The 23,339-nt window shown below is 57.0% G+C and overlaps 2 protein-coding genes and 1 long non-coding RNA gene across 7 annotated transcripts in view; 2 read left to right on the forward strand and 1 right to left on the reverse strand.

Moving 5' to 3' along the window:
• The window catches only part of LOC134150657 (tubulin-specific chaperone cofactor E-like protein), a 61,533-nt gene extending 50,446 nt beyond the window's left edge, over positions 1–11,087 (forward strand). For all 4 annotated transcript variants that reach the window (XM_062594738.1, XM_062594731.1, XM_062594732.1 and 1 more), the window contains 13 exons: positions 828–1,211; positions 1,475–1,761; positions 1,890–2,170; positions 2,373–2,483; positions 3,336–3,538; positions 3,953–4,116; positions 4,228–4,476; positions 5,115–5,277; positions 5,664–5,751; positions 6,420–6,536; positions 7,313–8,873; positions 10,410–10,521; positions 10,830–11,087. In XM_062594738.1, the coding sequence (XP_062450722.1) occupies positions 828–1,211; positions 1,475–1,761; positions 1,890–2,170; positions 2,373–2,483; positions 3,336–3,538; positions 3,953–4,116; positions 4,228–4,476; positions 5,115–5,277; positions 5,664–5,751; positions 6,420–6,536; positions 7,313–7,413 (2,148 nt within the window). In that variant the 3' untranslated portion in view covers positions 7,414–8,873; positions 10,410–10,521; positions 10,830–11,087. The remainder of the gene's footprint in view (positions 1–827; positions 1,212–1,474; positions 1,762–1,889; positions 2,171–2,372; positions 2,484–3,335; positions 3,539–3,952; positions 4,117–4,227; positions 4,477–5,114; positions 5,278–5,663; positions 5,752–6,419; positions 6,537–7,312; positions 8,874–10,409; positions 10,522–10,829) is intronic.
• Positions 4,998–11,068, reverse strand: LOC134150658 (uncharacterized). 2 transcript variants are annotated; one of them, XR_009960704.1, is made up of 3 exons: positions 10,766–11,068; positions 8,663–8,917; positions 4,998–5,267 (listed from the first exon to the last, which is right to left on the reverse strand). It is a non-coding gene; the product is annotated as an uncharacterized LOC134150658 (long non-coding RNA). The 2 variants fall into 2 exon arrangements; XR_009960705.1 differs by lacking the exon at positions 10,766–11,068 and adding an exon at positions 9,023–9,149.
• Positions 11,088–14,473: 3,386 nt separating the features above from the next.
• On the forward strand, positions 14,474–21,459 carry SC5D (sterol-C5-desaturase). The gene is made up of 5 exons (XM_062594535.1): positions 14,474–14,532; positions 15,862–16,079; positions 17,608–17,740; positions 18,468–18,568; positions 19,424–21,459. The coding sequence occupies exons 2-5, from the start codon at positions 15,870–15,872 to the stop codon at positions 19,874–19,876; spliced, it is 897 nt and encodes a 298-aa protein (XP_062450519.1). The 5' UTR covers positions 14,474–14,532; positions 15,862–15,869; the 3' UTR covers positions 19,877–21,459.
• The last annotated feature ends 1,880 nt before the right edge of the window (positions 21,460–23,339 follow it).

Below are 23,339 nucleotides of genomic sequence, written 5' to 3' on the forward strand. Positions count from 1 at the left end.
AATTATTCCAGTCTTCTAATATGGGGACCTGAGTCAATCTGTATTTGGCAGGCAGGGCACAGAGAGGTGGTTCAGGAGCTATTCCAAGTGCTCTGGTTTTTTGTGTGCATGCAAGAGGTGAAGGTGGTTGCTGTGGAAACGGAAACTTACTGTTTCTTTGCTGTGGCAGAGTAGCAAAGATTGAGGAGAAATTTGCATGTTGTCGCTTGGTCCTTTGCTCTTATCTCTCTGTCCTCGTTGCCCGCTCTGCTTTTCAAAGCGGCTGAGGAGAGAGCGAAAGTGCGTTGAGGAGTCTGTAAAGGGTAGAAAGGGAGTGATGGAGTCCATGGACTGTGAAACTCTGCCATCGCGTGGCGTGGACGAAGCAGCGTCTGGGACGTGATGCTGACTGTCGCAGATTTTTGTCTGCTTCCCTGTGCAGCCTCCCCTGTTTGCCTAGGGAGACCGAGCTGCTCCCCTGCAAGAGAGACAAAAAGAGATGTGTGCGCCCTCCGCCAGTTCCGGGACACCTGGCCCACACCCTCAAATCCCCCCCACGCCCTAAAATGGGTGAGATGCAGCGAGGTCACCTCTGCTGTGCGGCTCTGGCCGTCCTTCCCACTGGTCCTGCTCTGCTTTGCCACGCACGGGACTGGGACCAGGAGAGATGCTGTAGGGTGTCCCCCCTTCAGAGACAGGCTGTACACTCCAGATCCTCTTAAGTGCCAATGTTGATGTCAGAGATGGTGTGCGTCAGAGTGGGGTCCTCTGAGAGACATCCCCCCACCATCCTAGCCTCATTGGATCAGAGGTCCTCAACAGATGGTCTTCTTGCCTCTATCTTTCAGCCCAAGCAGCTATTCTGGAACAGCGACTGCACGCGCCGGTGCCGCTGCTTCCGGCGTAACCTCATCCAGTGCGACCCGCGGCACTGCAAATCCGACGAGGAGTGTGCCCTCCGCAACGGTGTCCGCGGCTGCTTCAGCACCAAGAGCTCCTTCTGCTTGGCGGCGGGGGGCGGCGTCTTCCACACCTTTGACGGGGCCTTCCTCCGCTTCCCGGCCAACTGCGCTTTCGTCCTCTCCACCATCTGCCAGAAGCTGCCTGATTTCTCCTTCCAGCTCATCATCAACTTTGACAAGTGGTCCTCGCCCAACCTCACTATCATCTCCCCTGTTTACTTCTACATCAATGAGGAGCAGATCCTTATCAGTGACAGGAACACCGTCAAGGTAAGGTCTTCTCTGCCCTTCCAGAGCAGGGCCAAGCAGTCAGGGAGCAGGGGAGCGACTCCTGGAACGAGGAGGGAACGAGCCCATGGCCTGACCTTCAGCTCAGCCCTGAGCTGGCCACAGGGGCTAATCCAAAGAAATGTGGTGCTCTCCCATCCGGGGCATAGGGAGATGTTAGCACTGGTGTTTTCAGGTGGCTTCCGCTTACATTGGGAGGCTGAAGTTATAGCGGTGACATCAGCCTTATATCCTTTCCCAACCAGGTGAACGGCAGCCAGGTGAGCATCCCCTTCGTCACTGGGCTTTCCACCAAGATCTACAGCCTGGAAGGCTTCCTGATCATCGACTCGAGCCCTGACATCCAGATCCGCTACAACGGCTTCAACGTCATCAAAATCACCATTGGGGAACGGCTGCAGAACAAGGTGTGTGGCCTTTGTGGCAACTTCAACGGTGACCGGACAGATGACTATGTCACCCTGCGGGGGAAGCCCGTCGTCAGCAGCGTGGTGCTGGCCCAGAGCTGGAAAACCAATGGCATGCAGAAGAGGTGAGCTCTTGGCTGGCCCTTTGGCATGCAACGCAGGCGGGAACAGAGGGGTCGTTGCGAGTGGGAGCATGTGGTCGGGCAGCAGGTCAGGTGCATCTGGACTCCCGTGTTGTGTGTCACGCCCACAGCTGTAACGAGCTGCAGTACTCTCAGTACGCCGCGTCCTGTGACAATGTCCAGATTCAGATGCTGCAAAGCGACAGCTACTGCCTGAAGCTGACGGACATGAAAGGCTTCTTTCAGCCCTGCTACGGCCTGCTGGATCCCCTGCCTTTCTACGAGTCCTGCTTTCTGGATGGCTGCTACAATCACAAGAAGTTCCAGCTCTGTGGCTCACTCGCTGCCTACGGAGAGGCTTGCCGCACCTTTGGCATCCTGGGTACCGAGTGGATCGAGAAGGAGAATTGCTGTAAGAGAGCTGGGGGATCTCTAGTCATGCAGCATGAGTTTAGGGGAGGTTTTTTTCTAACTCTCGCACCAGGCCGACCCTGTGTGGAGCAAGAAAGTCAGCAGAGGGGATGGCTTCAGGTGGGCTGCCGATGGCACGCAGAAGCATCTGCACTCGGTCTGAAAATGAAGGTGTTGTTTCTCGTCCCTCTTTTCCTCTTTAGCAGGAGTGGTGGAAGACCCCTGCGTGGGCGCTGACTGTCCCAACCGAAGCTGTGAACTGGACAACGGAGGGGAGCTGTGTGGCTGCATTGAGCCTCCGCCCTACGGAAACAGTGAGTCTGCTTGCCCCAGCGGTGAAGTCATGCTCTGTACTGGGGCGGAGGAGCGTGTGCATTTTGGAGGCAGTCTGACAGCAGAGGCTTGTGAAATGGGGGTGCTGGGTGTCAGGATACCAACCTAGCTGGCCTTGTTTGATTGTGAGTGGTCAAACAAGAGCAAAGTTGGAGCCTCTTCCATTTCTCTTTGGGTGCGTGCATTTGGTTTTCTCTGTCTCACGAGCAAGCTGTAATTTCTCAAAGCATGGTGATTCGATTGCTGGCCAGGGCTATAGCCAAAACTGCTGCACTCTCGTATCTGCTTGGAGCGCAGACTCACATTTGGAGCTCAGAGTAGTTTCGTGTGCCCTGGCAGTCCCGACCCGATGCATGGTGAGGGAGAAGATAGCGAGGTTCCTGCAGCACTAAATGTTTGTGCAGATGTTAAGAGTATATGTCTCAGTATTGACCTCTGTGCAACACCCCACAGAAACATGTGTCCATTAGGCTTTGAGACCCTGAGTGCTGTCCCTGAGGCTGCGAGCGGGCTCCCCAGGAGAGCGGTAGCCCCACGGTTGGGTGCACCAGTGTAGTGCATCGGACATACCAGGTGTGATGAGGTTGTGCTGCAGTGCCATGTCCTCTGTCCTGTGTTTGTATATATGCTCTAAGTCTTTCCTGGGACAAGCGGCCAGTGGCACGAGCATCGTTCCCATCTGGGCACTCAGGGGGAGAGACAAGAACCACCGTGCGCTCCTGCAAGAGCAGCTGACCCTGGCACCCCTGAGGAGGGAGGGCCAGGCAGGCCGGCAGGCCAGGCTGGCGGGACTTTTGAAGGAGGTTCTCATGCCGTGCGTTACGCTTCTCTAGACACACATGATATCATTGATGCTGAGGTGACCTGCAAAGCTGCCCAGATGGAAGTGTCGATCTCCAAATGCAAGCTCTTTCAGCTGGGCTTTGAGCGAGAGGGGGTGCGCGTCAATGACCGTCACTGCCCTGGCATCGAAGGGGAGGATTTCATTTCCTTCCAGATCAACAACACCAAGGGGAACTGCGGGAATGTCGTGCAGGTACGGCAGCGTGAGGGAAAGCAGAGCTAGGAGCAGAGAGCAGGCTGCTCACTGCGCGGGACTTCTCCATGTGCGCCCAGAGCTGGTACAACTGCGGGCAGCGTATCAGAATGGTTGTCCTCTCAGAGGCACCACGGCATGGCTAGATGCTGGGAGGGGATGTGTTTCAGTGACACGTGGGTCGGCTGGTTGTGTAACTGTGGCCTGGGCAAGGGTAGGCTGGAATTGCCCTGCAGGGAAGTGACCCGAAGGTTCTTGCCGCTGTTGTTTCGTAACCTTTCTGGCAAGGGACAACAATGTCAGAGGGGTGGACGAGCCCTCTGCCGTTTGTCTGGTTTCAAGGCTGAGGGGCATGTTATGACTGAGAGAAGGGAGACCGGAGAGCTCATGCGGCATCGTTTGCCTCCTATGCAGTCTAATGGCACGCACATCGTGTACAAGAACACAGTGTGGATCGAAAGCGCGAACAACACAGGCAACATCATCACCCGGGACCGAACCATCAACGTGGAGTTTTCCTGCGCCTACGAGCTGGATATAAAAATCTCTCTGGATTCTGTCGTGAGGCCGATGCTGAGGTAAGCATGGCAGCAAGTTGTCAGTCCCATCCTTTCTCCACGGGACTGAGATACGGCGCTGCATTGCGAGGTTTTTATACCTCACTCTGCATGTTCTTTTTTCATCACTAGTGTGATTAACCTGACAGTCCCGACCCAGGAAGGCAGCTTCACCACCAAGATGGCCCTGTATAAAAATTCATCCTATAAGCACCCCTATCGCCAGGGTGAAGTCGTGCTGACCACCCGGGATGTGCTCTACGTCGGGGTATTTGTTGTCGGAGCAGACTCAACCCACTTGATCCTGACGCTGAACAAGTGCTACGCGACGCCCTCGCGGGACAGCAACGACAAGCTGCGCTACTTTATCATTGAGGGCGGGTGAGTTACCACAGAGGATGCTTTGTGGCATCTGTATTTTCCCTTTTTCTTGCCAATTAGGATGGTGTGCAAGGGAGTGTGTAAGAGGTGGGGGAGGAATGAAAAAAGGGAGGCTGGTGGGGCATCATTAGAGCATGAGTTAGGCAAGGGACAGACAGTAGAGGGCTGGCAGAAGGCACACAGCCAACTGTGCCGTTTAGGAAAGCGACAGGTAAGACGTTTGTTGCCAGGATAGGGGAAAGCGAATCATTTCTGGGCTAAGGGAGGAAAAGTAACTTGCCGAGTCTCTGGCATCTCCAGAAGTGGTGTGTGTCAGGGTGTCGCGGTGATGAAGGAAAGCTTCCTGCGTTGCCGAACCCACAGGGGAATTGAAGTGTTACTGCTGAGTGTCAGGAAACAGGATTACAAATAAGTCAGTAATGTCAGAGAAATGCTGAGATACATAGGCAGGCTGCATCGTCGCCATCCATTTGCGATATGCTGAAAAGAAGTACTGCCATGCCCTCATAGGTAAGGTCACTTTACTGGCATTGCTCTGGGAAGCAGAAGAGGGGATTTAGAGGGTCAGGGGAGGGCAAAGGCTCTCGAGACGAGGCTGCATCTGTGAGGGCCTGGGTGAGCACGAGCTGTTTGTGCAGGTGCCAAAACATGAAGGACAACACCATCGGCATTGAGGAGAATGGAGTGTCATTGACTTGTCGCTTCCACGTCACCGTCTTCAAGTTCATCGGAGATTATGATGAAGTTCACCTCCACTGTGCCGTCTCGCTCTGTGACTCGGAAAAATACTCCTGCAAAATAGTAAGTTTTGTCAAACGCTGAACATCTGTTCAGCCTTTCTGTGCAGGGGCAGAGATGTCCCTTAAGAAAACAGTCCTTCAAAACAGTTTGCAAATGCTGGCAGATACTTTGGAGCACAGGGGAGGGGGTTTGCCAGCGCTAGGGGAAAGCGCCAAGAGCACGGTTTTGTGGCACAGGAGATATAACCTCGTGCAGAAGTCGGAAGGACTCCCTTTCCCTTCCGGTGACAGAAGGTGGGATTGGGTACAGCCCAATCATGTGTGGGGCCTGAGCCTGGCCAAGGAGGGGTGGAGTTGGGGAGTTTGGAGACGGGGATGGGGATGGGCTGGAGGGGCCTAGCTGGTGGTGGCTGATGGTGACTGAGGCTGACTTCTGTTCCCATCTAGAACTGCCCTCAGAACAGCCGAATGGCCAGAGATTTCACCAAAGAGCCCAAGGAGCAGATCCTGTCTGTGGGGCCTATTCGCCGGAAGCGTAAGTGTGCAGAGCACAGAAGCAAGAGCTAGGGTTAGTTCGCTTCCCAGCGCGTCCCTGCCGAAGCGCTCCGGGAAGGCTGAAGTTGGAGCCTGTCTATTTGCACCAGTTTGTTGCCTAGTGCCTCTGTCCTTCCTGTGTGCAGGCTGGGCCTGGCAGGAGGCAGTACAGGGCATCTTAGAGCTTGCCCAGGAGTAGCTTTGGCACAAGCGGTGCGTGCGCTTATGCCAATTGAACGGATGCTGCCCTTGGCTGGTGCAGGGTGTGCTTTTCCCGGTCATGTTATTAGGCTTTGTGGCTAGCTATGTGAGAGCACAAGAGAGATGAGCAGCAGGAGCCCAGGGCACGCGGAGCTGGCTGTCTGCAGAGCAGAGGCACAGGGCAGTGTCTGCTCAGCTCTGTTTGTGGAGAGGCCCAGTATTGCATAGGGCATTGAATGGCTCCTGTGCAGTCCATGTACAGGAGTCCTTGCATATTCAAGAGGGATCACTCTCCTGTGTTACAAGAGAAGTAGCTTCTGGCTGGTTGACAGGAGGGCTTCAGAGAGTCTTGCACCATAGCCAAGGGAGTGGGTGTCACAGTGCTTCCAAGCACTGGCCAGCATCTTGAAGAAAGACTCGAGGTCGAGGCACGTCTGTCAAGGACATGCCTGGGCTTTGTGCACCCAGGGTCGGACTGGTGTGAAGACAACGGAGGATGTGAACAGATATGCACGAGCAGGGCGGACGGGCCTCTGTGCAGCTGCGTCACAGGGACGCTGCAAGGGGACGGCAAGAGCTGCAGAGGTAAGTCTTGCGGGTGGCCTGGGAAGCATACAGGGGAGGGAGGGGGGGCCTGCACGAGATGTTAGGGTGAGCAGCAGAGGGAGGAGGCGAGGAGGTCAGTGGCAAAATACACCGTGTCCCAGACAGCAGGGTAGAGGGTTGTAAAGGGGAGCTAGATGGGAGCATACGAGCCCAGAGAAGGTATGGATTAAGGCTGGGAGAGCCCAAGAGATCCTGGGGATGACCTGGTGGCCCCAGAGATAGAACGGCACCTAGAGACCTGCGTTGTGTCAGGGATGTGAAGTGCGAGGGAGGGAGATGTCTGGCTGGGTTGTGATGGCATTCTGAGGCTGATATGCTGTGAAAGGCAGATGGGCTTTTGAGGTTGGTGGGTGTGTATGGTGTGACGGGGAGCGTGGGACTGAGCCAGGAAGCTCCTACAGCAGCAGGGTAGGGAAGGCAGGGGTGAAAGGGAGGGAACAGACTGTGAAATTTCGGGGCTGTGTGTGGCAGGGGAGCAGGGTGCCCATGGCTTTTGTGTTGGCTGGGTAGTCTGTAATTGCTCCTAAGAGTGGCTGTTTGGGATGCTGGAGGGGTTAAGCTATGGGTGGAGTCCTGCGGGACAGTGAAATGATTGCCTATGGGTTGAGCAGCTAAGAGGGCATTGCACTGTGGGGCAGTTGGGCAGGGGTGGCAGGGGGTGGGCTGTATTTCATTAGTGCAGCCTTTGAGCAGAAGGCAGTGTCGAGTCCATAAAAGCGGTGCAGCTCACGTGCGTGTTGTCGCTCTTTCTGCAGCTTCCAGCTCTTCAGAGGAACCCCGAGCCTGGGTCACTGTCCTCACGGTCACCCAGCTGCTGCTGTGGCTTTGTATGTATAAATGGGACTTGACCTCATAAGAGATGTGCGGCCTTGTCGTCCAGCCCGGTACTGTTGTTTCGTAAGTCTGAGTATCTGTAGGATAGGAGCAAGTGCCCCCAAGCAGCAAACCAACCTCTGACTCGCACCACTGCCAGCGATGGGGAAAGCAGGTGGCCAGGAAGCAGGAGCAGGAGCCAACGGGAAAAGCAGCAGGATGCAGGCTGGGAAGGAGAGACGAAGTGTCTGAAGCGCTGGAGAGGCGATGGCGCAGTGGAGCGTGACGTTTTGCGGAGGGATGCTGAACCTTGCTGTTTCTGTAGTTTTTCCCCCGGTTGTCTCTTGCGATGGCCTCTGTATTCTGATGGTGTTTGTGTGGGATGTTGGGGGCACCTGAGTCCCAGCTGGCATCAGGACTCGGGTGTTCTCTGTGACTGCATTGTGGTGAGCCAGGTGATGGCAGTGTCTTTTGAGTGAGTGGAGTCAGCCTGAGGTCCCAGGGCAAGATCTCAATGCTTGTGCATGGGTTGGGGTCCTAAGTGTTTGGCAGCACCTTGGAATTGCAGCTGGGAGTGGTTAGCTGCAGTAGGGGGTCCATAACATACAACATACCTGACCACAGGCCAAGTCGCTCCTTTTGGGCCAAGGAGGCACATGTCTAACCTTTTGAAGAAGAAGCCCATCCAAATTTGTGCTAAGTGCCTGGTCCCAGGGGTGGGTGCCTGTGGCTCCATAAAAAGAAGAGGTGCCCTGCTGTCACTGAGGGATAGAAGCTGCCATAGTGTCCTCGGGGAGGGGGGTGTCAGTCACAGGAAGGGAGCGGGTGCAGTTTCAGTGAGTCAGGCACGGCCGGTGGGAGAGCTGGAAGTTGGCTTGGTGCGTCGGTAGGCTTGGAGGAGGAGAGGGGGGCGTTTTTTTTTTGCTGACATGTCTTGTGTTTGTATTATGTGAATTGGCTGAGTGAGAATAAAAATGTGTTGTAATCCTTCCTAAATTGTGTGGTCATGTGTGATGCTGTTAATGCTGGGTCAGGTAGTCGGCGGAAGGAGGGCAGTGGGCGGGGGACGTGAATTACGAGGAGCTGGGTGCCAGGTGGCCAGCGTGGGGCACGGGATGGCAGGGCGCAGATGGGCAGCTGCTGGCACGGTGCTGATGGCTCTGGGGGAGTGGTGGGCAGGGACAGGGACCTTCGGTTTTGGTTTGGAGAGGAGGGAAGAGGGAGGCAGCAGTCCTCTCCCTTTGGGTTGCTGTGTGCACGTATGGGAGGGGGCAGGGACTCGAGGGTCTTACCTGTGTACAGCCTATTAATGCTGTTTCCATCCTTCCGGATGTCCTTGGCAATCCCTGCGGTGAGAATCGAAGGAGGTCACCGAGCCCCGGGAGAGGAATCGGAGCTGGGAAGAGTCCTTCCCGTCCGAGCGAGGAGCTGCGGCGTCAGTCGGTCAGAATGAGGCAAGCCGGCATTCGGCTCCCAGCAGGGATGTCAGCGCGGGACGTGCAGGTCAGTGATGGTTCTGTCCTTTGGTGTTTTGGAAGAGGAAGAACCTGTGGAGTAGTTAATGGCATTTGCGTTTCTGTCCCTGCTGGGGTGGTTGTCAAGGCCCAGGGCTTATCTTTGCAGAGGCGAGAGCGATTGTGAGGGAGTCTCACTCAGCGTGGAAGGCAGGCTCGGAGGGATGGATGGCTTCATCGGGGCAGTGAGGCGCAGGAGGGTTGTGACTGCCCGTTGATGTTGTGGAGGCGATGCTGTACGGGGGTCTGGGTGATTGTACGGCGTTGATGGTGGGCTGAGTCTGTGTGAGGAGAGGGCGGAAAGCGGGTAGTCCTGGGAGTAACCGGTGGGATGTGAGAGCACGGCTGGGAGGGTGCTGTGGGAGAGGGGGCACAGGGGAGAGGTGCTGTGACAAGTGTGGGGAGTTTGGGTCTTGGAAAGTGAGGTAGTAAGGGTGGAAGAAGGTGAGCAAGCAGTCGGGATGCACACGTAGGGCTGGTGTGCCCCATGGCTGGCAAGGGGCCGGGCAAGCATTGGAAGGCATGTGATGGGGTGCTGAGGATGTGCAGGGCAGGGAACAGAGGATGAAGATTTCTTTCTCGGTGTGGGAAGAAAACACCCTGTGCTTGGTGCTTGGAGGTCTGTAGTTGGGGGCGGCAAGTACGGGGAGCCAGGTAGTGCGATGCTGGAGGCGAAAGGCGTGGGGCGTGCTCAGGAGATGGGGGAGCCTGTAAGGGGACAGGACCTAGGTGGCATTCGTGGTTGTTTAGTGTGCCGGGTGTCGCTGTGCCTGCTGGTAGCTCTTCGGAAGGAAGTGTGGCAATTTCGGTTGTGCGCCTGACAGTCAGTAACTGAAGGTGGCTTTGGGATTTCAGTGAAGTAGGTAAAAGGAGCTTTTGATGGGGGGGGAGGTGGTAGAGGCTGTGGCAGAGAGGCACGGGAGTCTCTGGAGGAGGGCCTAGCTCTCAGGTTTTCAGCCTTTGAGCAGGGCCTGGCACTGGCTGTGGGTCTTCTAGCTGTGTGCCGGGGGAGGCTACCTTGTGCAGGGCGGCAAAGAGAAAAGCATGTAGGAGTGACATGTGGTTAGAGGTGCTGGGTGGTGGCTGCTCACTGCTGCCCTGGGAATGTGGCACACTTCTTGGTGTGAATGCAGGGCCGGGAGGGTTGGTGTACTGCCTAGTATTTGGTGGGAGAGGAGCGAGGTACTGGTGCGCATGGGAGGGAGGCCAGCTCTGGGGGAGATAGGGAGGGGCTTGATACTGGAGCTGTGCAAAGAGCTGGGCTGTGTAGCAAGAGCAGAGGAAAGTGGCCCTGCTCTGAGCAGATGGTGTGTGTGAATGAGAAAGGGTGTGATGGTGGCAGTTGCGTGTCATGTGGCAAAGGAGTTGGTCTCAGAAGGTGCGATTCATGGGCTGCCCATGGTGGCTGGCAGGCTGGACACATGGGGCAGGGAAGAGGTTTTTCTGGGGTTGTCAGCGGGATTGTTGCAGGGGAAGTTTCTTGTGAAGGGCTTGGCTGATGGCTTTCTTTTTTCCCCCCCTTTAGGGTGTGCCAGGAAGATGTTTCAATGGGGACAGTAGCAGGAGCAATGGGGCACGTACCACGACCCTGACGGCCTGCAGAAAGGATCTGTGAGAAACACTGGAGTGTGCTGAAGGTAAGGGACAGCGGGCATCTCGTGTGCGTGAGGAACCAAGCTTTGCATGAGCGGAAGTGGAGCAAGTGTGGGAGGTCTGTTTGGGGTGTAAGACTGTCTCTGCTTGTTCCCAGGGAGATGTTGAACAGTGAAGATGTGCAAGTTCTCTGCAGTAGTGCATAAAAAGGATGGCCAAAGCTGTCAGCTGGTGCCCAAAGTGTGTGCATGCTGGGGGGGGGGGGGGTTAGTCTTTGCAGGGAGGTACCTGGGGAACAGGTTTGGCTGTCAGCAGACTAGTGCCCTGAAATGTTGCTGTTTGTCTGAAACAGGTTCTATGAAGAAGACTTGTCCATGTGCCTCATGGAGAAACCAGAGAATTTGTCAGTATGGCTGAAGGAACAGCAGCGGGACATATCCAGTGGAAGGGAGTGGTCAGGAAGGCATCTCTGGAGAGATGGCATCAGTCTCCTTGACATGTAGCCCAAACAAACAGCCTTATCATCAGTGATGTTTGGTGAAGGGTGTGGGGAGTCCTTTGGTGTGGTCTTGCACTCTTGTGTATGTGTCTGTGTCTGTGCGTGAAGAAAGAGGCCTGTCAATAAAGGATGGCATTGAGCTGCAAAGTTGTGTTGGTCAAGGTATGGTTATTTTTTGTATACGTAAATTTTTTTCCAGGTATTAGCTCCTGAGTGAGTGTTGTGCAGTATGTCTGCGTAAATGTGTGGTCTTGTAGGGAAGGGGAGTCAGCGGAAAAGAAGGAATCTCAGCGGGTGGGCTGATGATACGCAGTTGGGCCTGTGTTTGTTAGATGTTTGGAGGGAGAGAAGATAAGATAAGATATAGTTTAATTGGTATCTAGATAGGGGGGGAGTTGGGGTAGGTGGGTACCTAGGAGGTAGTTTGAGTGGATGGGTAAGCACCTATTGAAAGAAAGAGGTAGATGAAAAAAGGAAGATTGACTAGGTTGTTGGATGGATCTAGTCAGGGTCTGGCAGACTGATAGGTGGATGGGGAGACTTGTATGGTGCTTGGTGTACCAGGTATATTGCAGGGCTGCAGGCATAGTGGGGGACTTTTTATTTTCTTACTCACTCAGCAAGAGACTGACTTAGATGTTGGGAAGGAGAGAGAGAAGAGAGTTTGAGGGGGTAAGGATATAATGAAGTAGGTAGAGAGTAGAAATGATAGCTGGGTGTTTGTTGTACCAGGTGCTGTGGGCAAAATGAGGGACTGATTTACTTTCTTACCCACAGCAAGAGAATTAAGTGGGGGGGAGGGAGTCTGTGAGCCAATGGGGGTTGGCCCAGCCCCCCGCTTTTCCCATAAACCCAGAGGGGCCGAAGCGACCACGGAGCGGAGCGACCAGGGGTGAGCGCGGCAGGGCACTTAGCAAGGACGAGCAGGGCCAGGGCCCCCAGGCTCTGCCCGACGTCCGGGGGGGGGTTCCCGGGCAGGCCTCGAGGGCTTCCAGAGACCTTACCCAGAGGGCTCTGGAGGGGCTGAGGGCGGCGAGGCCTGCCCGACGTCCGGGGGGGGGTTCCCGGGCAGGCCTCGCCGCCCTCAGCCCCTCGAGGGCTTCCAGAGACCTTACCCAGAGGGCTCTGGAGGGGCTGAGGGCGGCGAGGCCTGCCCGACGTCCGGGGGGGGGTTCCCGGGCAGGCCTCGCCGCCCTTAGCCCCTCGAGGGCTTCCAGAGACCTTACCCAGAGGGCTCTGGAGGGGCTGAGGGCGGCGAGGCCTGCCCGACGTCCGGGGGGGGGTTCCCGGGCAGGCCTCGCCGCCCTCAGCCCCTCGAGGGCTTCCAGAGACCTTACCCAGAGGGCTCTGGAGGGGCTGAGGGCGGCGAGGCCTGCCCGACGTCCGGGGGGGGGGTTCCCGGGCAGGCCTCGCCGCCCTTAGCCCCTCGAGGGCTTCCAGAGACCTTACCCAGAGGGCTCTGGAGGGGCTGAGGGCGGCGAGGCCTGCCCGACGTCCGGGGGGGGGTTCCCGGGCAGGCCTCGCCGCCCTCAGCCCCTCGAGGGCTTCCAGAGACCTTACCCAGAGGGCTCTGGAGGGGCTGAGGGCGGCGAGGCCTGCCCGACGTCCGGGGGGGGGGTTCCCGGGCAGGCCTCGCCGCCCTCAGCCCCTCGAGGGCTTCCAGAGACCTTACCCAGAGGGCTCTGGAGGGGCTGAGGGCGGCGAGGCCTGCCCGACGTCCGGGGGGGGGTTCCCGGGCAGGCCTCGCCGCCCTCAGCCCCTCGAGGGCTTCCAGAGACCTTACCCAGAGGGCTCTGGAGGGGCTGAGGGCGGCGAGGCCTGCCCGACGTCCGGGGGGGGGTTCCCGGGCAGGCCTCGCCGCCCTCAGCCCCTCGAGGGCTTCCAGAGACCTTACCCAGAGGGCTCTGGAAGCCCTCGAGGGGCTGAGGGCGGCGAGGCCTGCCCGACGTCCGGGGGGGGGTTCCCGGGCAGGCCTCGCCGCCCTTAGCCCCTCGAGGGCTTCCAGAGACCTTACCCAGAGGGCTCTGGAAGCCCTCGAGGGGCTGAGGGCGGCGAGGCCTGCCCGGGAACCCCCCCCCGGACGTCGGGCAGAGCCTGGGGGCCCTGGCCCTGCTTGTCCTTGCGAAGTGCCTTGCTAAGTGCCCTGCCGCGCTCACCCCTGGTCGCTCCGCTCCGTGGTCGCTTCGGCCCCTCTGGGTTTATGGGAAAAGCGGGGGGCTGGGCCAACCCCCATTGGCCAAGGCCCTGCAGAGCTCTCCACTCCAGGACTCCTCTGCTCTGGAGTGACATCTCCACTGTGGACCAGAGCACATTTGGGGGGCCCACCCCCTCAGCCTCCAAGAGAAGGCCTCTAATTGACAGACTGCCTTACCTGCCTACACAACACAGTTGCTCAGGAGGGAGCCAGTCAGCCATCCACCTCGGGAGGGTCTCCACCAATATTGCCAGATTCTGTCCCCCAACTGGAGGTGCTAGACAGCACCCAAACCTTTCCTGCTCCCAGAGAATCCCCAGCTGGACTTACTTATCTACTCACCTTTCGGAGGCCACATCACTCTCCTGTTCCACTCCAGCCACCATAGCTGCAACACCAAGACCCTCTCAACCACCACAAAACTGCTGCTGCCACCCCCAAACAAGCCAAGTCCCTATCCACTACCAAGAGCTTCCCTTCACCACAACCCCTTTGAGCCACCTACTTACTTACTTACTTACTAACTAATTAATTAACTTACTTACTTCTGCCTACATTCTCCCCTCAAGTTGGACACCCCACAATCCTGTCTGCAGCGCTGAAAGACTCACCTACCACCCACTGAGTACCACTCAGCCTCCTTCAGCTGTCCACTGCAGACTCCCACTACTTCCTTCCTTCTCCTCCCATGAGAACTACTCAGCTCACTGCTGCCAAAAACCTGGGGGGGGGGGGGGCTGCCTTCACCCTCCTGAGGAACACCACATGTCCAGAGCATGGTCTCAACAGCCCTCCTGCACAGCACTGCTCCACACAGCCTACAACTGAGGCGCAGAGCCATCACACTCCTGGCACGACGGCTGCCTCCAAAGACAAAACAACGGCCTTTCCCAACAGTCCCCCCACCATGCCTTGCCCCACACGCCCAGAAGCCGGGCCCCATCCCCACAAGGCCACACGATGGGGATGGGGACGGGGCGCTGTCCTTCGCACGCCGCGGAGCCCCATCATCTGCTGCACCCTGGCCTTGGCCTGCAGCTCCTCGTCCTCCGCAGCCATCCTCTTGCAGGCCCTGCAGACCTCCCGGGGGGGGGGGGGGGAGGGAGGTTGCACGCACCCATGGCGCTCCATCTGAAACACAGAGACCACTTACTTAATAATTACTTTACTTACTTACTTACTTACTTACACCCAGGACCCGGCCGGGCCCGGGCTCAGCCCCCCCCGCCACGCCGCCTCGGCCCTCCCCGCGCGGCCGACGTCACCCGCCCGCGGTGGCGCGAGCCCGGCCCGGCTCTGACGTCGCGTGGCGATACCGGGCGGCGCCCCGCCCACCAGCCGCGCTCGGGGCGCCGCAGGCAGGTACGTTGTGAGGGGGTACGGCGCGCGGCCCGGGGGGGGGGGGGGAGGCGTCGCCCCGGCAACGCTGGGGTGTGCGCGCGGGGTGGGAGTGGGGGGGGGCACGTCGCCCCGGCAACGCTGGGGGGGGGGGGGGTCCCGGTCACCGTGGCAACGCTTGAGGGGTGTCGGCGGGGCGGCCGCCACCCCCGGAGCGCGGGCTGTCACCCGCGCAGCACCGCCGCTGGCGGGGGGCACGGATGCCGCTGCAGCGCGCGGGGTCTCTGCACGGCGCAGGTGCGGGGAAGGCGCCGTCCTGTCCTCTCCGGTCCCCTCCAAGCGTGTGTGGACATGGCACCGCGCAAACAAACAGCCGCTGCTCCGAGGCCTCCCCCCACCCCCCCCCCGGGGCACGGCGAGCGCCATGTCCTTGGCAAGGCCGGCTGTCCCTCCCGGAGCCGGGGTGGCACCGCACTACCGCGCACACCCCCACCCGCCGACTCGGCGGTACGCTGCCATCCCAAACAACATCACGGAGGAGACGTCACCCGTCTGGCGGTGGCAAAAACGCGCTGAGAAAAACAAGGCAACCGCAAGTGCCCTGGATAGGACAGAAAGGAGCCATTCCCTCCTCGCCGCTGACCTCCCTCAGCAGGGACGCACGTCCGCGAAGTCCAACAACAGCGTACGCACCTCTGAGGAGCCAGCTGGAAAACACCCCGCCGAACAGGCACGTGATGATAACAGAGCTGTATGCTTCCAGGACCAGCGGCCTCCGCCTCAGGCAGCTTTCTACCACCTCTTTTACCAAAACCCAGCAACGCGAGGGGCCCCAGCACCCCTGGGCACGCTTATGCCCTCCACAACAGACTGCACATCACACGTTCACACAGCATCTTCAATGCCATCGCCAAAGACACGAAGGCACTCAGGTGACGGGGACACCCTCCGAAACACAGGCGTGAGCCTGCCCATTCTTCCCAGCTGCGTGAAAAATGCTAGAAAACCTCAGCAAGGAGCCCCGGGGGACCCTGAGCTCATCAGAGGGACAGTTCTCTCGCCGGGACAAGGACGGGACCCCAGGAATGTCAGAGGCGCTGCCTACCTCCCTCGTGACTCCAGGGGGGCCAGGAGACCCCCCCCCCCCCTTTATCATCATCCCCTGGCGCTTTGACCAGGGCCTCCCTTGCCTGCAGTCAAGCATCACCAGGGGCCAACGGCCTGCTTAACGCTTTCGTGAAACAACTACCACATCTGCATGAGACCGTCCCTACATTCCTAGCACCTACTGGGCAAGAAAAGGAAAGCTTTTCCTTTCCTGTGCCCATCTTCTGTCTTTTCTTTTTCCTGCAGGACCAACCATGGATCTTGTCCTAAACGTCGCTGACTATCACCTCCTCACACCCTACGTGTATCCCAGCGCGTGGCCGGAAGATGAACCCTTTCGACAGCTCCTCAGTCTCTTCGTCATCACCAACCTTGGGGCGCTAGCCCTTTATTTGCTGTTCGGCACGCTGAGCTACTACTTCATTTTCGATCACGAACTCAAGAAACATCCTCAGTTTCTAGAGGTGAGCGCACGCTCCGCAGCATTCCTGGCGCTCAGACTTTGCTGGGCCTGGCCGTGACCGCCCTCTCAATCATACACGGTTGTTAGAAACGGGAGATGCTTCCCACACAGGCCTCGGGTTGATGCAATGCTGTTTCTGAGGCTGTATCCGTGGGCAGATTCCCATCAGTAATGATGCCTTTGCACTTGCACTCCTGAAGGGAAGAATGCTTTTCTCCCTTGTCACACCCCTGCTGCTACAAACCTGAGTGGGGCAAGGCCCTTGCTTTATTTGCACAGAAGGCTCATGTTAATTGCTGGGGCACAGTCCCATCACACCCAGCAAGTCCCATCAAGGTCTACAACAACACAGCTTTAAGATAGCACTATATAAAGGGCTCAGAGGCCCTTTCTTTTTTTTTTCCCTCCTCAAAACAGTCAACACATTGCACCACGACCTCAATCCCCCTCAAGGCATGCCCAAACTACTTCCCATGTGTACAGCACCTTCTCGTCCCTGCACTCTGCCCTCAGTCCCCTGCGCCTATGCTGGTCCAGGACTCGAGGAGCGGCACGTCCCCGGCCCGCTCTGAAACGAGCGTGCCCATGCGCCTGCTGATGCTGACACTGCCTGCTCCAGTCCCCAGTTTGCAGAGCGTGCAAACACACACAGCACTGAGGCTCAGTGTATTGCCTCGTCTCACAACACAACCAAGCTGCCTGTGACACCTCAGGCTCATTCCACAGCACGCATCCTGGTCGTTGGTACCTCATGCGCTGCATGGATTGCTGTGTGTTCCCCGAGACCATGTTTTGCAGACACCTTGCAGCATACACCTGACCTTGTTCAACATTGATGGGAGGCCTGACACCATCATGCTGGACTGAGAGAAACAGCCAAGAAATGCAGGAGCTCCCCTACATCCAACCCACACACACGCCGAGCTCTGCAATAAGAACCACATTACACAGCCACAGCAGAAAGCAGGCTGGCGAAAGTTGCGACCCACATTCGCGTTCCCTCATGCGCAATCACTAAGTTGCAATGTTGGGCTTATGTTCCGAGAGAGAAGTGACAGAGCTGGACAGCTATGACAGAGCTGACACGCACGCATGCCGCCTCGGTGACTGTAATGTGCTCTGAGTTGTGGCAATGGGGGCCGCGGTGTGCTATTGGGGACGCAGCAACTCCCTGGCCTTTGACAGAAATCCCACCTGCAAGCCTGCCAAAAGCATCGAGCCCTGTGTCATCTCGGAGCAGCTATGGGCATGGCTCCCGGTCCGGATGGGCCCTGCTGCTGCTGGGTTACAGTCTCCCTTTCCCTCAGCACCTCACCATGGCACACCTCAGAGGCACGCGACACAGGGCTTCTGCTCCTGGCAGGAGCCACACGGCAACGCTGACCAGCACACGAGCCGTGGGTGGCCAAGCCGCCCTTTGCTCCCAGCAATGCGTGGAGGTGGTCAGGGGGCTGTGTCACTCCCATCTGTACACACGGTCCCTATCGCACTCTGCCTTCTTATTCTCCGTTCCCTGCTTCCTCCCTCAGAACCAGGTGCAGCGTGAGATCACCCACGCTGTCCAGTCCCTGCCGTGGATCAGCGTGCCGACCGTCGCCCTTTTCTTCGCGGAGGTCAGGGGGTACAGCAAGCTCTATGACAACATTGAGGACTCCCCATATGGTAAGGAGCTTCCCTAGTACCTCAGCTAGGTTGCCAGCTTTGCATCCTTCATCCACACAGCACTCCTTCCTCACTGCCTCTTTCCCATTTTCTCCCTGCGAGTTAATGACATGTCCCTCGGCTCCCTCTGGAGTCGGCATTCCGCCCCAACCATCAAGGACCAGGTCACACTTCATACGGGCCCCGAGGAGTCTGCCTAGATATTTCCAGGCCATGACAGCCCTCAAAAATGAACACGTTCCAAACTAATCGCTGGGTGGACATTATGAACCTGATAACCCCACTGTCTCGGTTACAGTGACAGGCTGGGTCACTCAAATGCTGCCCTCCCTTCCCCTTTTCTAGCTCCCACAGCACTGGACCCATGACATTTCTGCTACTCATGCGAGTTGTCCTCCTTCTCACCCCGTCTCCTTTGCAACAGGCACCATTACAAAAAGGCAGCGCAACCGACTGCTGCGCTCACCTGACAGTCCTCCAGTACAGGAGGTGATACAATGTGCAGCGAAGGTGAATGCTGTGCAACTGAACCTTTCCTGTAGGCAAGCCTCTGAGAGAAGCAAGAGCCATGCTAGCCTAGTAAGAGCCTGCCTTGTTTTGCAAGCGTCATCTTTTCCCTGGACCTCTACTTTACATGCCTATGTTCTCCCCTACGTCTTGGTTTATCCTCTCCAGGCCAAACTCCACATCTCTTGAATGACATACTGTTACTTTGTGTTTTCCCCAGGGTGGTCAGGAGTTATTCTCAGCATGATGTCTTTCCTCTTTTTCACCGACATGGGCATTTACTGGATACATCGATTCCTCCACCATAAATTGCTGTATAAGGTAGGAGGGGTTCCTGCATGCTCCACATCAGAGCTGTCCCTTGGTACCAGAGATCAGGAGAAGCTACTCATCTGCGGGCAATGACTGATGCAGAGGGAGTGGGGTACAGTCATCTGAGCCGACAGTTACGGGGTTTGGACTTGGGCCTCGTCAAAAAGGGAGACGTGAGTCAACCCCGAGCCAGAAGGGGCACATTTTTCAGGCCTTCCCCCACGGCTGCCCAGCTCGTGATGGCCTCTTCCCTCTCATTACTCATGACGCCTCAGACGCTCTGTACCTGTCCTGTCCGCTGGCCACCGTGAGCGGCCGCCTTCTCCCGCAGGCCACCCAGCACGTCCCCGAAGCTAATGTCCCCTGCCGACCGTAGCTTGCAAACAAAGCTGTGGACCAGGCTCCCTTCTGCCGCCACACTATGCTCAGCCTCGACAGGTCTGAGCTCTTCCTAACTAGAAGGACACGCCACTAACATTATTTCTCCAGGCCACACCAGACCTGTGCTTTAGCCTTCCCTTCTCATATTGCCAACTGCACTGTGACCCTGACCATTGCCTTGGCAGCCCTTTCGGGTGGCACTCATTTCCAGTGCCACAGCTATGACACTGGAGGAGAAAGAGCACTTGCAAAAGCTCAACCACTTTTTGTAAGGCCTGTCAAGGCATAGCATAGTCCACAGCCTTTCCCTGCAGCGACCTTCCTTTAGATCCTGATGCAGGAAGAATGGGGCCTGGGGAGATGGCGACGCACAGCCTGACCCACGGGTAGGTGGTGTCCCATGATGGGAGGTTGCGAGCTGGACAGCTGGGCCAGGACAGCCAATCAGACCTCAGCAACCGACTCCGCTTTCTTTTTCCGCAGCGTTTCCACAAGCCCCATCACCTCTGGAAGGTCGCGACGCCCTTTGCCAGTCACGCTTTCCACCCCGTTGACGGCTTCATGCAGAGCCTCCCCTACCATGTCTACCCCTTCCTGTTTCCTCTGCACAAAGTGACGTACTTGGGTCTCTACATCTTTGTCAATGTCTGGACCATCTCCATTCACGACGGTGATTACCGCGTCCCCAAGATCTTGAGGCACGTTATCAACGGCTCTGCCCACCACACCGATCATCACTTATACTTTGACTACAACTACGGTCAGTATTTCACTCTCTGGGATAAAATCGGCGGCTCCTACAAAAGCCCCACCTCCTTTGAGGGAAAAGGCCCACACGACTACTTGCACAAGCTCCGTGAGAAGGAGTCAAACAACCGAGGGAATGGTTACATGCCTCAGACGATGCCTAACGAGGACAGTGAAAAAAACAAATAGTTCTCCAGGGTGTCACCCTTATCACAGAGTGCCAGATCTTGTATCGTTCCTTTCTTTTGCCAAGAGCCAACTTCCCTGAACAAAAAGCTGTCTCACACTAACACTTTGGGAACGCAGCGACTACGGGTGCCTAAACCTTTTTGACTGGCCGGGGCCAGAGCGCTTAGAGACCGACAGACTGTCCCGTCCTGGGTGTTAGTCAGGACCGAGAGAGAAAATACGAGCCTCTATGTCCAAACTCGCTACATGATCCTGTGGACCACCCCCACAATTTCTGACAACTGGTGCGTGCTACCCTCAAAGGCCCCTTCCCTGCTCATTGACAAACCCTCGCAGCAATGCGGACCTGGTCCCAACGGAACGCTGCTACCATTTGTCAGACGACTCACCCTGGGCCACAACCAGACCCCTCACCGGTTCTCTGCTAGACATGGCTCCTGGGAACTGCTATGGCGGGTCTCATGTGCCTCTCACATCCAGATGCACCTCTCCTTCCAGGACCTCCTATGCTCAGCCTCATGTGGCACACCAACACGCTGACGCAATGTGAGGACGTTACCATATCTAGACCCCAGCAGAAGATGCACGCGGGTTCGGTTCTCTGCATCTGCGTGCTGGCATGTGCCTCATGCATCCTGAGACTGCCAAGGACCTGTCTCACTTCAAAGATAACTTCCTCCTCTGCTGCGAACCCCCTCAGCAGAACCTGCACGACAGTGATGGGTATTGCGGGCGCATTTGGAAAGCACTCAAACTTCTGCTCGCTCCCTTCAGTACTACCCTCATTCATTTCTGAAAATTCAGGCGCCTGTCTGACTTTATCCGATTGCAACAGTGCAGGGTTCCTTTGTGACTTGTGTGAACTGGCAAACTAAAGAGATTCCCTGCCACCTTTGAGGTCCCTTTTCCCCTCCTGGTGGTCTTTGTGTCTCTGCAGTGACCCCGGTAATCTTGTAGGATGACTATGAAAGTATTGTAAAGGCATGGCGCTTCCTGGAGTTTCTACCTATCAGTACGGCATGACACCATAGCACCTTAATATGGACAGGTTCAGAAACTGCTTAGTTTGCATGACCTTCCACAACAGTCTGCACTCAGGCTACGTGCCATCCTCGAGTTTACCCTTCCAGATGAGAATTCACAACATACGCTCTGAACGCCTACCTTATGGAGTCCGTGCAGATACTCTCAGCGCGTTCTCGGTAGAGCGATGGCTTGTCCTTTCAACATCGTGGGACTTCTCAACGCTGAAAGAAGGCTCCTAGTCGCCAGGTGGAGCAGAATGCATCCCCAGGAATCTTCTGTGGAGGTCGGATGGTGGGTGAGATTCATCAGGAAGGAGGAGAGCTGTTGGAGAAATGCAGGTTTTGAGTCATGGGGGTAGTTTCCCAGGGAGAGACATAAAGTTGCCCAGAGGCTGCTATGAGGGTGGTGAGACAGGTATCGGGAGGTTAGAGATTGCTCTACGGTTCGTGGCTGGTTTTCCCCTTTAACACCCAACATGCTCATTTCTCAAACCTGATTATGCTGCATTTTGGTCATGTCTACATTCAATAAATTGAATTTGACAACTTTGATGAGAACCTATGCCTTCCCCATAATTGCCAAGGAAGTACAATGACTTTACCTTATGGCAGCCCTTATATCCTTAACTCATTCCCATCCCTGCATCCCTCTCCTTTCACACACGCGAGAGAGATTGTCTCCACTAATGCCCTGGATCATACAGCTCACAGGCCACCCTTATTGCCACCTCTGCTGTCCGCCTGGTGGGATTCTTTCCTGTTCTGTGTGTGGGTAGTGACACCTTTGGCTCTTCACCGAGAGGGGGAGATCTTGGGGAACTGGTGCTCTGTTTAGGCTTTGCTGGTTAACATTTTAGTTGTTAGCCTCCTAATAGAGACACAGGGAACCTCCTCTTTATATATGCATATATACAGATTTTTATATATATTTATAAAATACACACACACACACGTGTGTGTGGAAAGTCTGCTTAGAGAGATGGTGCTGCACTGACTCCTCACACCCTCATGGACCATGTTCATTGTGCAGAACATGGTGCACAAGAGCGTGGTGCATTCCCATCCCTGTATATCCCAGCTGGAGAGGGCAAAGGACCGCACGGCCATTTCTCAGAACTGCTCACTGTCCACTGCCTTGCCCTTGCTCGCTCTTTCTGCAGGGTTACAGACTGGGAGCAGCTACCAGGCACAGACTGTAGATGGTGCAAGCTAGTTTCCTCAGCCCTGCGATGAGCACCCTTCGTCCTCGAGCGCTCCATACCGGTCAGGGAGCTCAGCCTGCTCTGCAGGATGACGGGCCTGGCTTCCTCCCGTACGTGCCACCCCAACGTGACCTCTCGGGTACCTCGTCCCCTCCTAGCCCTTCTCCCTCCAAAGCCGTTCTGCAGGGACATTAAAAGATACCCAGGCACTGCAGAAAGGCCCGTCTCTGCACACCCCACACTCGTCCCCTTTGGCTGCCCGGGGGGCTCCTGCTCGAGCCCGAGGACGAACAGATGCAGACGGCTGCAAGCTACGGCTGAACGGGCCCGCAAGGAAAGCCTGGGGAGCCGATCTTCTTGCCGACGGCAGAAGCGGGAGCGCGCTGCATCTGCTTCCCGTTATCCCCCGACAAGCTGATTACATCCCCGCTTGGCAGACCCACCACCACACCACCACCACCACCACCCCCCGCAGCCTCGCCGACCACCAGGCACTTTTCCCCCGCCGGCTCGGGGAAAAGCACGCGGCTTGCCTGACAAACGTCCCGCTCTGCCTCGCGCCCGCTGCCTTTGCGGGCAGCCCGAGCTGTCACCCCCCCTGCGCTCCTCCCCGGCACCCCAGACGCACCGCGACCCGCGGGAAGCTCTGCGGAAACCAGCCGCGCACCGAGCGCGGAGGCTCCCCCGGGCCGCCCTGCCCTTCCTGTTTTATAACCACACGGACTGCTCCGGAGCGCAGGATCGTGCTGAGCCGGGGGCTTAGGGAGCAGGGCTCCGGGAATTACAAGTCACGGGTTTGCTTCGTGTAGTTATACCCCAGATCACGGGCGTTAGTTCCCTCCCTTGCTTTTACCGAGAGAAACCCTCCCGCTTTCACGCACAACACCGGCGCTTCCCTCTTCCTCGGCAGCTCCTCGCCCCGCTCCTGGGCGGCGCAAAAAATGACACGTCCAAACGTTTGGAGGGAAACTCTGTGTTCCTTGCTGTGGCCCTGTGCCTCTGAGCTGTACAGACATACCTATATTTGGGTAGGTTGGTTCCCTCCCCACACCTCCCATCAACATCTCACCGGGCTGCCTCTCCTTTCGCATCCTGTGCCAACCACTTTCTCCCCACCTTTCACCTCCACCCAACCACTCATCTCAGCCGAGCAGCCGCAACTGCTGCTACGAGTAATTACAACGGAGGGCAGTTTCCATTTCATTTACTCTTACCGACACTTGTCTTCGGCTAGCT

Source organism: Rhea pennata, chromosome 24, assembly GCF_028389875.1.
Source record: "Rhea pennata isolate bPtePen1 chromosome 24, bPtePen1.pri, whole genome shotgun sequence".
Lineage (NCBI taxonomy): Eukaryota > Metazoa > Chordata > Aves > Rheiformes > Rheidae > Rhea > Rhea pennata.

What these genes read in the sequence shown, in the direction of transcription:
- SC5D (XM_062594535.1), top strand. Translation starts at nt 15,870, where the DNA reads ATGGATCTTGTCCTAAACGTCGCTGACTATCACCTCCTCACACCCTAC. An exon ending in AACATCCTCAGTTTCTAGAG is followed by an intron (nt 16,080 to 17,607) that starts GTGAGCGCACGC and finishes TTCCTCCCTCAG; the next exon opens with AACCAGGTGCAGCGTGAGAT. An exon ending in CATTGAGGACTCCCCATATG is followed by an intron (nt 17,741 to 18,467) that starts GTAAGGAGCTTC and finishes TGTTTTCCCCAG; the next exon opens with GGTGGTCAGGAGTTATTCTC.